Genomic DNA, 17,996 nt, shown 5'->3' with positions numbered 1-17,996 from the left:
GCATATGCATCCGTGAAATGGAGAAAACAACACCTACCTCACAATAAGATTAAGATTATATGCAAATGTATATAAATCTATATAAGCATAATATAATGCTATTTATTGGTGGCTTCCCATGTGCGAGGTATTGGCTAGATGTTTTAAAAATCATGTAGTCTTCATAGCTAGTCTAGGAGTTACTTACTATTACTATTTGTACTCATAGATGAGAATTCTAAACTACCCAAAATTTGAGAAATTCCAAGATTACATAACAAATTGGAAATCTCTCATTCAATCCAAGGCACCTGGCTCCCAGGTTCATACACTTAAACACTATAATAGATATCTCCCAAAAAAAGTTAACTAAAGGTGAGCACATAGCCTCTCCCCATTCTTTGTTAAAATAATCACCTTGAGAGTCAGAGCCCTTGTTGCTTAGAAATAATTATGGAAATCTTTTATAGTTTCCTTAAGGCTATGGAGCTAGATTTCCAGGATTCTTCATGGATACTGTATCATGTCCTTTAAGAATAGATTTGTTTTTTTTTAAATATCCATAAACTGTGACTAAAGTGGATGCACAATCTAGATAGTGTGGTGTAACTATAAAATACCACGAGAGATTCTCATGCAGTTTGTAACTAGCTTTGTAGGTAATTCTAGAACAAGGTTTTAAACATGTTTTTAAACAGTGTTGATGCCTTTAGTAAAATAAAAAGTATACTTTATACTTCATACAGTATACAGTATTGTTGTTGTTGTTGTTTAGTCACTAAGTCATGTCTGCCTCTTGCAACACCATGGACTGTAGCCTGCCAGGCTCTTCTATCCATGGCATTTCTCTGAAAAGAATACTGGAGTGGGTTGCCATTTCCTTCTTCAGGGAATCATCCTGACCCCACAGAATGGAACCTGTGTCTCCTGCATTGTCAGGTGGATTCTTTACCACTGAGCCACCAGGGAAGCCCCATATAAAGTATAAAAATCTCATATAAAGTAACTCTTTGGAAATGCAAGTTAATCAGTGTGGCCACACAGCATGTTGTCCGGAGAATTTGTTTTTGTCCATTGTCAGAGATCTGCTCTCTTTAGCAAGAATCACTCTTTCTGCCTTGTATTTTCTTCCTTTACAGAATCCCCCATTTTTTGGACAAGCATCTAGTCTTTAGTTATTGTAGAGAATGATGGTAAATAAAACTGGCAATCCAATAAACAAGGAGGAGTAGAAAAAGGTACCCTCTTGGGCACTTGTAGTCTCCTGTGGGTCACACTGTTCACAAACAGAGATGGCGAAATTTTGTCCACAATCAGCCTCCGTCATGCCTTGTCACATACCACAGCTTTGTCTCTGCCCACACACTACAATCCCTCTACTGGACACACAAGTGCATTGTTTAAAATAACAGAAGTCTGGGCTTTCCTGGTGGTTCAGTGGTAAAGAGTCCTCCTGCCAATGCAGGAAGATCCCACATGCTATGCAGCAACTAAGCCCGTGGGCCACAACTACTGAGCCTATGTTCTAGAGCCCAGGAGCCGCAACTATTGAAGCCCGGGTGTCTTAGAGCCCGTGCTCAGCAACAAGAGAAGCCACCACAATGAGAAGCCCCAGAACTGCAACCAGAGAGTAGCCCCCACTCTCCGCAACTATAGAAAAGCCCACATGCAGCAACAAAGACCCAGGACAGCTAAAAATAAATGAATAAATAAAAATTATTTAAAAACAATAACAGAAATCCTGCAAAAGCTTAGCTCTCCAGCATCCATCCATCTCCCTTCTAGAAATTTCTTCTTTAGTATGAGCTATCTATCATTCATCTTCTGAACACCAAAAAAAGAGCTACCTGCATGAAAACTGTAGGAAATACAAATATGATTTTCAAATAAACCAACATTCAAAATATATGTATTTTTTAAATTTTGTCATCTGCAACAAGCAAATCGATAAAGAAAATCTTAGAATATTTGAGAAGCTTTTCTATCTAAATAAATTTAAAATGCATAAATAAATATGGTATTTAAAAAGAACACTAAATTGAAAAGTATGTTGTATGAATTTTTTAATCTTTAAAGTATCTCTATATTCTAAGTTTCTGCCATAATGAGTGAATTTTACATACTGTAACTACTAGAATAATTGGCTTAATAAAGTCAAATATAATAACTTAAAGTGACAAGTTCAGTAAATAGTCTGTGACCAATAAACTGAACATAGTTATCCAAGAAAGAAAGATAAATATGGAACTAAATAAGTCACCAAAGGGTATTTTCTATTTTCCTTCCCAAGAAAAGTCTTAAAAAATAATAAACATTTATTAGGCTAAAATAATTTAGATTTATCTGAAACTGGGTGATTTGACAAATATCAAAGTTATGCAGAAATAACCAGCTAAATTCAGTCAAGTAAGATGTCCATTCAGTAAAAAGTAGCAGTCAAGCTGAATAATAAATAACAAAATGCTTTTGAGGCCAAAATTTTTTATATGTAATCCCACTGCCAGCACCAAGCTCAAGCAAAAACTTATACAAAATAAAAAATAGGTATGCAAACAATACTGTACTCAAAGTTTTAACCACTTTGTGGAGGGTTTAAGTAAAAAATGAGAATCTTGCATACCTGCACTTGCCATTTTCAATTATAATAGCAAATGTTCAGTATCTCAAGAGAAATCCTCTTCTACACACACACACCCCAGGATAGAATGACAGAATATGAAGAGACACTTAATCTCTTTTCTTACTCTCTTCAGATTTCTGAATCTTACTGTCCCAAGTCCTGCATTCTCAGTGAAACCTTCCCTTAGCAGTCATATCTCTCTTTCTCCCAAATCTTATGTCACTTGCTATCTCTAGTCTCCATTTGACAATTCTATTTGACTCTATTTTTTTAATTAATTTATTTTTTATTGATGGATAATTGCTTTACAAAATTTTGGTTGTTTTCTGCAAACCTCAACATGAATCAGCCATCAGTTCAGTCAGTTCAGTTCCTCAGTCGTGTCCGACTCTTTGTGACCCCATGAATCGCAGCACGCCAGGCCTCCCTGTCTATCACCAACTCCCGGAATTCACTCAAACTCACGTCCATTGAGTCGGTGATGCCATCCAGCCAACTCATCCTCTGTCGTCCCCTTTTCCTCCTACCTCCAACCCTTCCCAGCATCAGAGTCTTTTCCAATGAGTCAACTCTTCGCATGAGGTGGCCAAAGTACTGGAGTTTCAGCTTTAGCATCATTCCTTCCAAAGAACACCCAGGGCTGATCTCTTTCAGAATGGACTGGTTGGATCTCCTTGCAGAATCAGCCTACATATACACATATCCCCTCCCTTTTGAACTTCCCTCCCATCTCCCTCCACATCCCACCCCTCTAGGTTGATACAGAGCCCCAGTTTGAGTTTCCTTAGCCATACAGCAAATTCCTTTTGGCTATCTATTTTACATATGGCAGTATAAGTTTCCATGTTACTCTTTCCATACATCTCACTTTATTTTTGACTTTTATCTTTTCATGAATAGTATCTTCCTAGCCGAAGTTTAATATGTCTTGAGAGCAGGTACCATGTCTTGCATTGTGATGCCTTATACTTATTTCCGTTTATCAATCTACTATTTCTGATCTTCTGGTTGAAGGCTAGCATTCAACAGACATTTCGCATGGTGCTCCACAAGACCGAGTAAACCAATTAACTTGTAGTATTGTATGTAGTAAACCAAAAGAAAAGTCGTGAATGAAACCAGTTCTTTTTCTAACACAGTACCTGACTATTGTGGCTATTCAGTCACTAAATGGCTATTCAGTCACTAAAACTCAACTGTTTCTTTTTTCCTCAACTTAGAACTACTTCTGCAGTAGTGGTTTCTGTAACATGTAGGTTTTCTGTTATGGAAAATATGTCATTTTCCTTTGTCGGAGGGTATCTTTGAGTAGTGTGTGTGTCTCATTCGTGAAAGAAAGTAATACTTCTTAATACTGAGCCTAATGCTTGGAGAAAGACATAGGTGAGACTAGTAACTATGATATAGGTAATATAATTACATGCAGTGGTTGCAAAAAAAAGGGTGGGGAAGAGGAAGGTCAAAGGACGAAGGGAAGCAAAAAAGGCATTGAACGTTCCAGGACACCAGTGAGACTTTAGGATTGATGTTTCAACCATAACCTCTTTCTGGAAACCAAATGTATATTTCTATTACTTATTTCTGAATTATTACATCAATTCTAAATCATTTCCAAACGTGCTTGTCACTTCCTGTTGTTTTATTGTCTGTCCTGAAATCCTGGCTGCACACCACAGCTTTTCAAATTAAACATTTTCTACCTTCCAATTTCATTCTCGAGCATTGTCTCAGTATTTTGAGTCATCTAAACACTGTCGTGCCAACAAACAGTGAAATTTGTCTAGTTTTCGCATCACTTATAAAATGATTTTTGTACAGAGTATTATTTTAACCTGGAATTGGCACACAGGAAGAAGAAATTCACAGAGGAAGAGAGAAGGGGTTAGGTTGAAGCCAGATGCTATCTTAATGCTTTTTTGAGAGCTTCAAACATCTCAGTGTTACTGTCAAATTCTGTGGGTGTTGGTAAAAAGGCACCTTGGTACCACTTTGGAGGGAAGTTTGGTAAAACCTAGCAAACGAAACACATGCACGCATACCCTTTGACCTAGGAATAGTTCTACTTCTCGAAATTGCAGATCAGCTCATCATGACGTTCCAAGAAGGCAGCATTGCTGGTAGTAGCAAAAAAAAAAAAAAAGATGCCTTGAAAATTCATTGTGATTGGTTTTCTACCTAAAGGATGCTTCATTCCTACAGCGGTATATTATACAAGCATAAATAAATGAGGCGGCTCTATATGTGGAGATATGGGAGGAGTCCAACCTGTACTAAATGAAAACAGTTGCGTGCAGAAGGCTGTGCGGCAAATCATCCCAAATGAATAAAAATGTATGGATGCATACTTATGAATATATATATATATATATATTTACTTTTATTTTCCTAGTATATTTCTGGTAAATGTCTCTAGAAATTTTGCCAGTAGTTGACTCTGAACGACAGGAGTAGGTAAGCCCAGAGAGACTTTTGTTTTTCACGTACTTTTGTAGTGTCAAAATTTGTATCATGCGGACATGTTCATTTTCCATTTAAAAAATCTAGATCATTAAAATTGTTCTGTTAAAAAGAAGATTCCGGGATTAGAGACTGAGATGGTCTCCCTCTGGTTGTTTAGAAAAAGCAAAAGAGTCATTGTAGGGTAATTGTACAAGTTCTTACCCAGGTCATTCCAGTCGCTTCCTGAATACACTTGCTAGACATGTTTAGTATGGGCAGAACGGTCACCAAATAGTGCTCCCCAGGAAGCAAAAACCAGACCCTTACCATGAAAGTCTGGGACATATATAGAATAGCAGATTTAAAGTAGAATGAACTATCAAAGTCCAACCAGTAAACAAAGATAAATTAGAGGATTTTTTTTTAAGAGAGCCCTTGTTTTTTGGTACAGGGACTTCATTGGCCAATTGAATAAAAATAATTGCAAAAACAAATTTGAAATTCAAGGATGCAGATTCAACTGAATAGCCTTTTTTTTTTTTTTTTTTTTTAAAGAGGGACTGAAGGAAGGAAGGAGAGAGGGAGGGAGGAAGGCAAGAAACAGAGAGGAGAAGGGAAGGAAGGACTGGGGAGGAAAGGAAGAAAGAGAACGGCAGTAGGTTCCTGGAACTTAACTACTAAATTTAAAAAGAACATTAGTTTAAATGAAAAGAAGTTGGCAGCTAGTTTGCTGGGTCTTTATTTCACTAAGTTACTCAGATTGGGATAAGTGAAAATATAAGTAAGACTGCTATTTTTCTTGGTGCAATTGACCAGAAACAACACTAAAATAACTTGAAATTGAAGTGCAAGTCCCTCAGTCATGTCTGACTCTTTGGGACTCCATGCACTGTCCATGGCATTCTCCAGGCCAGTATAGTGGGATGGGTAGTCTTTCCCTTCTCCAGGAGATCTTCCCAACCCAGAGAGCGAACCCAGGTCTCCCACATTGCAAGCAGATTCTTTTCCAGCTGAGCCACAAGGGAAGCCCAAGAATACTGGAGTGGGTAGCCTATCCCTTCTGCAGGAGAATTTCCCAACCCAGGGATTAAACCAGGGTCTCCTGCATTGCAAGCGGACTCTTTACCAACTGAGCTATCAGGGAAGCCCTGAAATAACTTAATCTTACTGTAAAACCTTAATTACCTTAATTACCTAAATTCTTACCTCTAAACTCCAAAATAAGTCATCAATCTCAGTGATAAATGTTAGCCAAAATCAAACACTCAAATGTTGAAAGTCTATTTTTCAGTAGTTAGTGTGAAAAGCTGGTATGCTTTTTTAAATATGTGTGCTGACAACAGAATTATATAAGCATGCAATCAGTGTTTTAAGAAAACCAATCATAGATCTTAGGAGGATATTGTTTTTTCGCTCTTACAGAAAGCCAGACTGGCCAGGATCCGGGCAGCCAAAAGCGGAAGTGCAAATGCTTACATGCAGAGCAAACGGAACGGCTTACTCAGTAACCAACTGCAGGTATAGTCAAGAATTTCTCTTCTTTTAATGTTCAACTTATTGGTGCAATATTGATTTAGTTCTACTTAACCGTGTAATTTTATTGTGAATAATTATGAAAATGGCTCCGAAACAACAAAAGTGTCATTTGTTAATGTAACCTCGCCCTGTACCATCTTATTGGCTGTAGGCTAGAAGCTGGGATATGTCATACTGCCAGTGAGTCATGATTCCCATTCATGATCAGGCAGTATTTGGCACTATCTCGTGTACACATGGGGAAAATTCTCAACAGTTCAAATACTTAGGTTTTTTTATTTCAAACTTAGATGTGTTCCTTAAAGTTCATTTGGGTGTCGATAGGAGGGGTGATGTGATATCTTGTTTTACAGTAAGTCCCCTATATACCAACAAGCTCTGTTCTGAGAGTGTGTTCATAAATCCAATGTGTTCATAAGTCCAACAGGGTTAGCCTGGATACCCAACTAACACAATCGCCTGTATAGTACTGTACTTTAATAAGTTTATAATCCTTTACACAAATAATAAAAAACAAACACAAAAATAAAGAAAACATTTTTAATCTTACAGTATAGCTAGCACCTTGAAAACGTATACAGTTGTACAGTACCAGAGCTCGCACACAGGGACTGCATTGAGTGAACAGGCGAGAGTTTTGACTGGAGGAGGGAGAGGCATGGGAGATGGTAGAGCTAAAGAATCGTCAGTAATAGGAATTGGAAGGCAAGCTGCAATTTCACTCACACCTGGATTTGATGGCACAAGTTCTGGTTCCTTGCTGGAACCAGATGTACATTTGAATCTTTGAAAGTTCACAACTTGAAGGTTTGTATACAACCAATTTACTGTACTTCTTACTGAAGAGGGAACATCATTCAGTGTTATGAAAGTCACATAGTATAAAATATAATTTGAGAAACTTAATTTTCACCTTAAAACTTTCTTTTAATATTTAGGATCCCAATCATCTTTACTTGCATAATAGCTTTTGTGTAGGTGAGCATGATGTGGTTTCAGGATTATGTAAGTACTAGGCTAAAAATTATTATCCAAAAATAATGGCTCTCAGACTTTCAAAGGTAACTGGGAGATGAATGAGTAAAAGAGAATTACATTTTCAATTCAGGGAGGCAAGTCTAAAAGCCAAGACCACTAATTTGATGAAAATGTAAATGATGATTATCAAACTCAAAAGGAACTCTACATGTGATCCTTTTCGGTTTAAAAAAAAAAAAAGTAAAAATAAAATACTGCCATTTAATCTCAGAAAATAGGCCAGATCTCTCAGTAGAAATATGTAGCTGAGATTCTCATTGTTTGCAAATAAAAGAGAAAGCCCTTCTGTCTTCTCTCTGTTAACAGTCCTCTGAGGATGAGCAGGCCTTCGTTAGCAAATCTGGCTCCAGCTTTGAAACCCAGCACCACCACCTGCTTCACTGCCTAGAAAAAACCACGGTAAGGAAAAGGCAGGACTGCCTGCCCCTGCAACTCAGACAGTAATCCCATTGGTTTCTGTGAATATTTAAGGTTTCCAAGTGTGATTGCACTGTCCACGGTAAGGAAAAGGCAGGACTGCCTGCCCCTGCAACTCAGACAGTAATCCCATTGGTTTCTGTGAATATTTAAGGTTTCCAAGTGTGATTTCAATGTCTGCATTACTGCAAAACATACTAAGCGTCCCCCCCCAAAAAAAATCCACAATAATTGAAATTACTTTGAAAGGCTCTAGTGACATTTCAACATAGAAAGTATTTTATAGATTTATTTAAAATGTTATTAACTTTAGGCTAAAACATCAGTTGAATGTAGATAGAAAGTTGTGTTCTAATAGCTGACTGCAAGTTCTATAAAATATCTTTTCCTGCTTCTTAAAATGCTGATTAAACAGAAAAAAATAATGAAGTTTAAGTGTTCCTGACATCTGGGAAAAGGGAATAGCAATAACAAAATAGAGAATAACTGAAAATAAACGTTTCTTTCATTCACAGGTATAATGAACAGATAGACAATAAAAACTATCTATTCTCTTAAGAAAAATGACACGTTTAGTTACTGGTATACCCCTAGGGCCTGAGGATTGAGTCTGCATTTCTTCCCTTATAAGCTCCCAGTTGGACCTCCTCTTTAACAAAGGCATCTGTTTCTTAGATAGGTTGTCAAAAGGGATCACAGTCTGTGACCACAGAGCAGAATAAAATTTTCACTGTATTTGAATCAAGTCTGCTTGTCCATTCACCAGAGACACATATTTGTAGTCAATTCTGACATATTGTTCATCCATGTATTCATTTACCTATATAATCTTTCAACCAATATGTATTTCTTGCCTATAATGTATCAGACAGTCAGCCAGACCCAAGATACACCATGAAGTCAAGTATGACCTCTGGCCTACTTGAGCCTCCAGGTTTGGGACTAAATATGGATGTTACTAGAGAAGGACAATAAGCAAGGAAACAAACAATGAGGCCCCAGTGGACTAGGGGCGAAGAAGGGGCAGCCAGAAGGTACAGGATCGGGCAAGGCTTCCTGGAGAAAATTGAGTTGAGACCCACAGGACGGTTATGAGTTAGTTAAGCAAAGAGATGAAGGGGCTAAAAGCAGGTGTAAGTGCCTGGAGAAGACTGGAACTTGGCCTAAGAGGAAGGAAAGGAAATTGAGGGTTGTCAGAAGGAAAGAGGGTACTACGTTGCAAGTATTATCGAGTCCAAGTTCACTCTGCTCACGACATGACAGGCCTATAAATTGGAGATGAGGTGCTGAGGCAAGAAATAACAACTTTATTCAGAAAGTGGGCAGACCAAGAAGATGGCCGACTAATGTCTCAAAATAACCATCTTATCAAAGTCTGAACACCAGATTCTTTTATAGAACAGAGTGGAGGGAGATGAGGAAGTAAAATAAAAAGGCTATTAATCTTGCAAATATCTCCTGGAATGGTCAGCTTCAGGGAGGGGATATGTTAATTTCTTCCTTCCTGTACCAGATGGACAGGGTCAGGATGTCTCCCTCAACAAAAGCACATTGGTTTAACATTCAGGCAGAGGGGCAGGGTTCCCCAAGTCAGGCCATTATGTATAGACAGTATCATTTTGTAAACAAAAGCAACAGGAAGCAAAGGTTAAAGAAGTAGATCCAACATGGAGTCAGATTTTGACCTTTCTTATAACACAAGGGAGGAACAGAGGAAGTCAGTGGGCAGATAACCTTGGGTTTTGGAGGCACGTAAAGAACTTTGATCTTTATCTCATAATAAATGGAAAAATATTAGAAAGTTTTAAACAAATATTACTGGTTACTGATTATATTAGTATCTTAAATAAAGTTCTATATTAGGATAACTTTGAAAGTTAAATGACAACACTAATCAAATTTATTTATCCTTACCATTTTTTTTCTTTTTATTTTCATTTTTTGACTATTTTACCTTTTGTGAAAGTGTTAGTTGCTCAGTCGTGTCCAACACTTTGTGACCCCATGAACTTGCATTGCAGGCAAATTCTTTACCATCACAGCCACCAGGGAAGCTTTTTAGGGCTATTTTAATCATAAATTATGTAACACTAAATTATTATTAACACTAAACTGAATTACTAATATAGTTTACATGGAGCTACCTACTCCAGAATATGTGGTAACCTGTCACAGAATGGCTTCTTCCCTTCCAATCACTGATGAGATAAATTAGAATGTCATGCCTTATAACTTGTATATTGTGTGTGAAATGTGCATGTAAGAGAAGAAAACAGAGTGTGAACAATCTGTTCCTTTGTAAGCAATAGTTTTTTCTATAAAAATTAATATTTAACATGAAATTCTGTCTTAGATGATCATAGTATCCTCTGGACTTTAGAATGTTAAATTTCATTTACTGCAAAATGCTTATTTTAGCAAAGAAGTGGCAAAATGAATAACTAAAGCAATCTATTTCCTATTAGCCAGCAATTTCCTTCCATTGTTTTACTAATATTTTTGGATGAGAGGTGGTTAAGTGAAATTTGGCATGAGCAAAACGTTCCATTATAAGACTATTCCCACCCACACAAAGAAAAAAAAATAATAGTAGTTGAAAACATTCTTAGTAGTTCAAACCAAAAATGTTTTATCCTTTATTTCTGAGGTTAAAGTCTTCCATACACAATTTATGGGCCAATTCTTTATTAAATATTTTAAAATTAAATTTTACACTGTGTTTCTGTATGATGTGCTATGTGAAATGATGTCCATCACTGATGACTTCTGGGTTATAAGAACATAGGTACAGATCATGGGTCCAGCCAGTAATATATTACAAAGATAAGAATGGAGACCTCAGAAGTTCAGTGTTAACCACTTCTAGGTCCAATATAAAGTAATACATTTTGATAAATATATTTTACTTATTTAATAAGTCATAGTTTTCTGTACACTGGGAATTTTAGAGGAGCATCTAAAGAAATGGGAAATGTCTTCGTTATCTCATTTTTCTGATTAAAAAATATTTTCAATCCCATGTGAAAGTATTTGCTAATATATAACAGACAATCTTACTTGGAACATTCTATTAAAATAGTCTCTCTATCATAACTTCAGTCTGTCAATTTGTTTAAAAAATAACATACATGTAAATTTGCACATTCCCTATGGGTTTTATCTATACTCATTTTTGAGTATTTTAATATTTAGTTTATAACTTCCAGATTGTATGTTTAAATTAGTAAATGATATTTCAAATAAAGTTAGTCTATAACGGATGCTAAATCAGCCTGTGTATATCAATCTCAGATTCTAACTGGAGAGATATTATTTTCATACAAACGACAACATGAAGCTTTGCTATTCTAATTATTATGAAAATGGTACTTTTTTTACCCATTAGATAGTCTAAATGTACTGTGGGCATATTTGAGTTCTAAAAAGAAAGCTATTCAAATCTTTTTTTTTTTAAGGTAAAATGTGATAATATTGTAAGTCAACTATACTTCACTAAAAATAATAAAGAATTTTTTAAAAAGTTAAACTGTGTTTCTGTGCTTTCTCCACATTTCTTACCGCTACAAAATAGAATCATGAATTTGTGGATGAACAAGTCTTTGAAGAAAGCTGCATGGAAGTTGCAACAGTTAATCGTCCTTCAAGTCACAGTCCCTCTCTTTCTTCACAACAAGGAATCACCAGCACTTGCTGTTCAAGACGACACAAAAAAACCTTCCGCATTCCAAATGCCAACGTATCAGGAAGCCACCGAGGGAGCGTGCAAGAACTCAGCACGATTCAGATTAGATGTGTGGAGAGAACCCCACTGTCTAACAGGTACCTGAGATTAGTTTGTGTGCGTCCACACACCTGTGCTGTTTTTCAGAGCACATCTGCACCAGCTGTCACGCTGTTACTTCTGTGACATCTAAATCCTAGCTCCTTGGGTTTAGAATGAGACAAAACTGATCTGAAACAAGTAGGAAAATCGATCTACTGTAATATTCATGAAGAGGCAAAGACAGTAGCTAAATCAGTACTAAAAGAGTAGAAAGAAGATAAGAAGGTCAGGCATTCACAAATATATTTCTACCTCTTCAACCTCACAACTTTGTCTTAAGCAGATACCTCTCCACTTAGGAGTCCCCTAAGTAAACATGAATGACCTGAAATTTAGGCAACACAACCACAAGTGACAAATTAACATTGATATGATTGTAAGGTATTCAATACATGCCAAAATATATCCACATAGTCATTGTCACAGTGAAAAATAAAACTATGCCAGAAGGATCTTTTGATTCAGTATACGGTTTTGATCATGAAGGTATTTTGGGCCTCAACAAACACAAAAACCAATCCAATACCAAAAAAAAGGTAAGTGAAACGTTCAAATGGTTTACCTCTGGTGAGTTTATGGACAATTTAAGTGTATTTTTCTATTGGCATTTTCCCTTTGCTTCTCTTTATATGCCACTTGTTTTGACCGTAATCATGCATGTGTAATAATAAGTAGTACATTTCAACCACGTAAGTCATTAAAAATATCGATTTCTGCCCAAATGATTTTCCTTTGCTCTTCGAATTAAAAAGCTTACCATTTCAGATTAACAATCCATTAATTCAGTCCAACTTCTTTGTTGACATCCAACCATCTTTGGAAAGTCTAGACAAGATTCTGAATTCAGGCTCTGTCAATTTTATGTAATCAGATGTTTCTGGGATCAGAATGTTAAATGTTGGAGCAATGAAGATTTCTGTCTCTAAGATAGTCTACCTGTATGTTGCTTTACATTTATTCCAGAACAAGGTAGGAAATGGAGTAGTGTTCAGGAAAAAAAAAAGAAAATCTTGGGACACAAAAATCTTGTTTCCTATGAAAAAGAATAGTTTAAAGCTCCTACGTCTACACTCCTTATCCCTTTCCCTTACACCCCACCCCCGCCTCCCCATACAGAGTATATAACTCATGCAAAAATAGCACTGGGGAAAACTTTTAAGTATTGATAATGACTAACTTGAGTTCTTAATGTTTGCTGTCACTAAGTTGAGAGCTTTAAGGGCATCCTGTATCCCAAAGAGACAAGATAGTACAGTGACTCTGTGGTCCAAAGAATTAAGATATACCCACGGGGTATGTCCCTTTCATTATCATTGTTGTTTAATCACCATGTCGTGTCCAACTCTTTTGCAACCCCACAGACTATAGCCCACCAGGTTCCTCTGTCCATGAGATTTTCCAGGCAGGAATACTGGAGTGGGTTGCCATTTCCTTCTCCAGAGGATCTTCCCAATCCAGGGATGGAACCCGCATCTCCTGCATTGGCAGGAGGATTCGTCACCACTAGTACCACGTGGGAGACCCATCCCTTTCATTATGGCATCTCAGACTTCTCAGAGATCCTGTCTTAAAGAAAACTCTTTTACTTTGCTCAGCCTAGGTTTTCTAAAACTCACCTGATCCTCTTTTTTGCATTCTCAAAGCAGGAAACACTTTGAGAAACACTAATTGAACCACACTGAGCTGGCTTTTAGACATTTATTTGATGTTAATGCCCTAATGTTCACGTTAATTTATCTTAAGCTTTGGTGTTTCATTTTTCTTAATTATGGTGATTGTTTTTAACCTTTTAAAATGTTACCGATAAACATGAAAACATATATTCTTTAGTTGTAAGAAAAGAAATTTAAGTAAACAACCTTCTTTCTTAAATCTTTTCTTCCTCATCAGCCGATCCAGTTTAAATGCCAAAATGGAAGAGTGTGTTAAACTGAACTGTGAACAACCTTATGTGACTACAGCAATAATAAGCATCCCAACACCTCCAGTCACCACCCCCGAAGGAGATGACAGGCCAGAGTCTCCTGAGTACTCAGGAGGCAATATCGTCAGAGTGTCTGCTCTGTAAGACAATTGGAATCAGGTTCAAGAGAATTTGAGCCCTGGCTGTGGAAAGAGTCCCAATGTGGAAGAAAGAAGAAATAATAAACACTCTGCAGATGAAAATGACAAAGCAAGGAGGTTGGTAATGAAACAAACACAAAGCTTTCAACCTTGTGGATGGAAATAAAACCACCAAATGGCATTTCTGGACAGAGTTTGACCTGTTATACAGAGAAATAAAATAGTCTGTGGCCCTTTGACTGTGAATGAGCACAAATGAAATGCCGCCTATTGATGCTTCTTATGACCAGAACTCTTTTTTTAATAAAATAAATCTTTGAACATAATGTTCCAGTTGAATGCAAAACAAAAAATATGGAAAACATTTTGATAAAAATTTTTCCTGTTAAAACCATGAACATTGGCGATGATGAAGATGATTACACATTAAAAAACACAAACACACAACACATTTGTATTGACTGAAGGAAACCATCATAATGCATGCTAGAATTCTTTGGAGCCGTTATCTCAGTTTCCTTATGTTGTCTTCAGAATAGGCATGATAAACTATACTAGTAGAAAGAGGGAATTTCTGTGCACTTACAACAAGCTGATTGTTCATGTTCCATGGTGGGCTGTGCAAATAAACTCCTTTTAGAACTGCAGTATTTCTCACGGGGATGCTCACTAGTACATCTAAAGTGTTCAGATAGTTCAGTATGAATCATTGTTTTACCTTGCACCTAGATACTGTTACAACTGCAATAATTAATTGTACACTTGTTGTATCAGGAATCAGGATATTTTTGTTGTTGTATTTCCAGATCTTCAGAGATACATTAAGAGCCACATTCCATAGAAAAACTTCTGGTGTGGCCAGGTTTTAGATAACCTTTTAATCCAAAACCCTTGTGCCATAAACGTTTTTCTGTAATATTGTTTGGTCCACTGTATTCCTGTGACAGTGAATGATTTGTTCCTGTATTTCTATAGCACCTTTCTATTGGGTTTATCGTCATCTACTAGACTAACGTTTTGTAGTTCAAAGGAATTTCCTACTTTTGTATTCCCCGACAAATTATCTTATCAGCAGATCACCATCATCTTCAATCCATTTGTCAAGAATTAGGGAAAAAAAGGAGTTGACATCTGTGAATTATCTCTGACTTTTTGCTGTTATGGAAAAGCCCAGATACTGTATACATCACTGTATGTTTCATGAAAAGAATTAGCTGGGACTAATATCACAGAACCAGTAATCCCAGACTCTCACATGATGTATTATTTATTTTGCTTTAGATCTCAAATACGTTTTGAGAATAACTAATGTGAATTGAAATGCAGAGATAAACTGGAGTGCTTTATGTAGCAGTATTTGATGAAAGCATGCTTTCTATGCCATTGAGGAAGGCAGCACAGATTTGTCTCAGAAAGGTTCCTGTTTATTGCAAGGAGCAATTTTTCTCCTCTAAATCAGGAGGACAGGATTTTGATGATGCAAAATTGATCTCTATGTACATTTAAGTGAAAAGTCTTGATATCTTTTCACCTTTAAAATATATCAGCAGACATGTCTGCACGTGACAATGTAAAAAAGTTTTATGTCCAATGAAAAGTTTTGTTCATTCCAAACCACCACTGTAAGGAATGAAGTTTAGCTTCAACACATGGAAAGAGTAAATAATTATCCCTCTACTATAGAGATTTTAAAATGCTTAATCATAATTTATCATAAAAAGGAATTAACCCAACCATTTTCAAGTAAAGCCAGAAATTCTTGCTTCCCATTTCTAGACTAGCTTCTAGAACAAAGCTGTGCACACAGTAGATTTATGAACACTTGCTGAGTGAAAGTCAGATAAACTCTACTATCTCTAGGGAAAAACTGGCTTTATACCTAGTATGTCTTTTTAAAAGTCACTAATCTTCCTGAAGTGTGAATATTAACAATTATATTAACACCTGCCTCATGTCACTTTATGCTTCTAGAGCAAATATATAGTGAAACTTCTTTGATGGCATTTGTTGAAAAACTTTTTAAAAAGTAGGTTAAACAAAACACAATCAGGAATACTTAGGTCTTTATTCCCAATAAAAAGTTCTATTTTCATGTTCTTAATATTACATTTTAAAATGCAGTTAGATTACTTCCGTTGACAATTCTGCCTCCTTTTCAAGTTATCATTTATCCAAAACTATTAATTTCTTTAGACTTTTGGAAAAGAAAAAAAAACTTTTTGGTGTTTTAGGTGATTTAAAAATATACTGTGTTGGTGGTGAATGACTATTGATGACTGTGTTAAGTGCATCTGTATTGTAAGTGAAATGTAATTATTTCTGTGTACCATATGGAGTAACCAAGGTCATTGTTTTTGACAATTTTGTTTGAAATTCATATATCTTATTTCAAAGGATAGCATAATATCTGCATTATGCTGGAAAAAAATAGACCTTTGGAGAATACTCAAATAAAACATGTGCATGCTTGAACAGGACAACATGGTTGACTGTTGCCCTTTTTTTTAAGACTTCCTTCTTTTCCAAAATCTAGTATGTACTACACTCTTCATACATATTTTGGGAAACCTGTAACGTGGACACACTCAAAGAACCCATCGATTGTGAGTGAAACAAATCTACTCTAAATGGTGGAGATAATAATTTTCTGCCAGCATTGGGAATTTAGGCAGAGGCTTCAGTAGAAAAGTTACTATCATTTAAAGATAAAAGAGTGCCACTATTTTAAATGGTCATTTTTGGAAATATCTTGGCAACTACACCTCCATAGCTGGAGAAGGGAATGGCAACCCACTCCAGGATTCTTACCTAGAGAATTCCATGGAGTGAGGAGTCTGGTGAACTACAGTCCACGAGGTCACAAAGAGTCAGAGACAACTGAGCGACTCTCTCTCTCTCTCTCTCTCACACACACACACACTCCTCCATAGCTACTAACTATGATAATGTAAGTATATTGCTTGGTTTTACTAGTTATTAAGAAAAAAGTAGGGTTGAAATCAGTTGATTTTTTTGTATAGGATATTTTCAAGTAGAATGCTTTCTTCAGTGTGTGACCCACAGTTATTAGTCTGTACCCTAAATGCCACTTGCCTCTTAGAGAGTGTGGACCAGAGAGAAGACTGATGCCTGAACTTTATGTACTTCTTGATCATCACTGCCTGAGTTAAGCAAAGAGAAGCTCTGGGGTAATAACTTTGGTCAAAACGCAGTTAGATTTTTTCCCCCAAATATTTATTTTATTTATTTGGCTGTCCCAGCTCTCAGTTATGGTACCAGGGATCTCTGACTTCATTCTGGCATGGGGAATCTTAATTTGCGGCATACAAACTGTTAGTTTCAGTAGGTGGGATCTAGTTCCCTGGTGGAACATCAAACCCCAAGCCCCTGCATTGGGAGCCTAGGATCTTAGCCACTAGACCATGAAGATTCTTAGTCAGACTCTTTTCTGTCTATGGAAAGAGGTGATTTATTTGTATAGTTATATGTGCATGTGTTTGTGTATTTATATTTCTATATATACATACAGATTTTTTAATTCTCCCTTTATTTTTTTTTAAATTTTATTTTATTTTTAAACTTTACATAATTGTATTAGTTTTGCCAAATATCAAAATGAATCTGCCACAGGTATACATGTGTTCCCCATCCTGAACCCTCCTCCCTCCTCCCTCCCCATACCATCCCTCTGGGTCGTCCCAGTGCACTAGCCCCAAGCATCCAGTATCGTGTATCGAACCTGGACTGACAACTCGTTTCTTACATGATATTTTACCTGTTTCAATGTCATTCTCCCAAATCTTCCCACCTTTAATTCTCCCTTTAAAAATACACATATACCGATGGTTTCTGTTCAATAGGGGACCAAAAGCAAAAAAATGTTAAGAGATTATTAGAAGGACAAAGAGTAAATCATCGAGTACCCAGAGAGCAACTAGTGATTCTCTTGATAGATAATCTCCATTTTTCTCTTATTATTTTCCTTTACACTCTTTGATTTATTGAGATGCTAATCTTTCATTAAAAAGATTTAACATGCCTCCCTATTCCTTCAACTCAGTTACAGAGTTGGCCTGGAAA

General features: G+C 36.5%; 1 protein-coding gene across 1 annotated transcript in view; it reads left to right on the top strand.

The window, feature by feature from the left end:
• The window catches only part of KCND2 (potassium voltage-gated channel subfamily D member 2), a 568,363-nt gene extending 551,970 nt beyond the window's left edge, over positions 1 to 16,393 (top strand). Inside the window, exons 3-6 of the mRNA XM_027539157.1 lie at positions 6,461 to 6,556; positions 7,919 to 8,011; positions 11,601 to 11,848; positions 13,743 to 16,393. Of these exons, the coding sequence (XP_027394958.1) occupies positions 6,461 to 6,556; positions 7,919 to 8,011; positions 11,601 to 11,848; positions 13,743 to 13,920 (615 nt within the window). The 3' untranslated portion in view covers positions 13,921 to 16,393. The remainder of the gene's footprint in view (positions 1 to 6,460; positions 6,557 to 7,918; positions 8,012 to 11,600; positions 11,849 to 13,742) is intronic.
• The last annotated feature ends 1,603 nt before the right edge of the window (positions 16,394 to 17,996 follow it).

Source organism: Bos indicus x Bos taurus, chromosome 4, assembly GCF_003369695.1.
Source record: "Bos indicus x Bos taurus breed Angus x Brahman F1 hybrid chromosome 4, Bos_hybrid_MaternalHap_v2.0, whole genome shotgun sequence".
Lineage (NCBI taxonomy): Eukaryota > Metazoa > Chordata > Mammalia > Artiodactyla > Bovidae > Bos > Bos indicus x Bos taurus.
The sequence above is the reverse complement of the archived record's forward strand: the minus strand, read 5'-3'. Positions and strand labels throughout refer to the sequence as shown.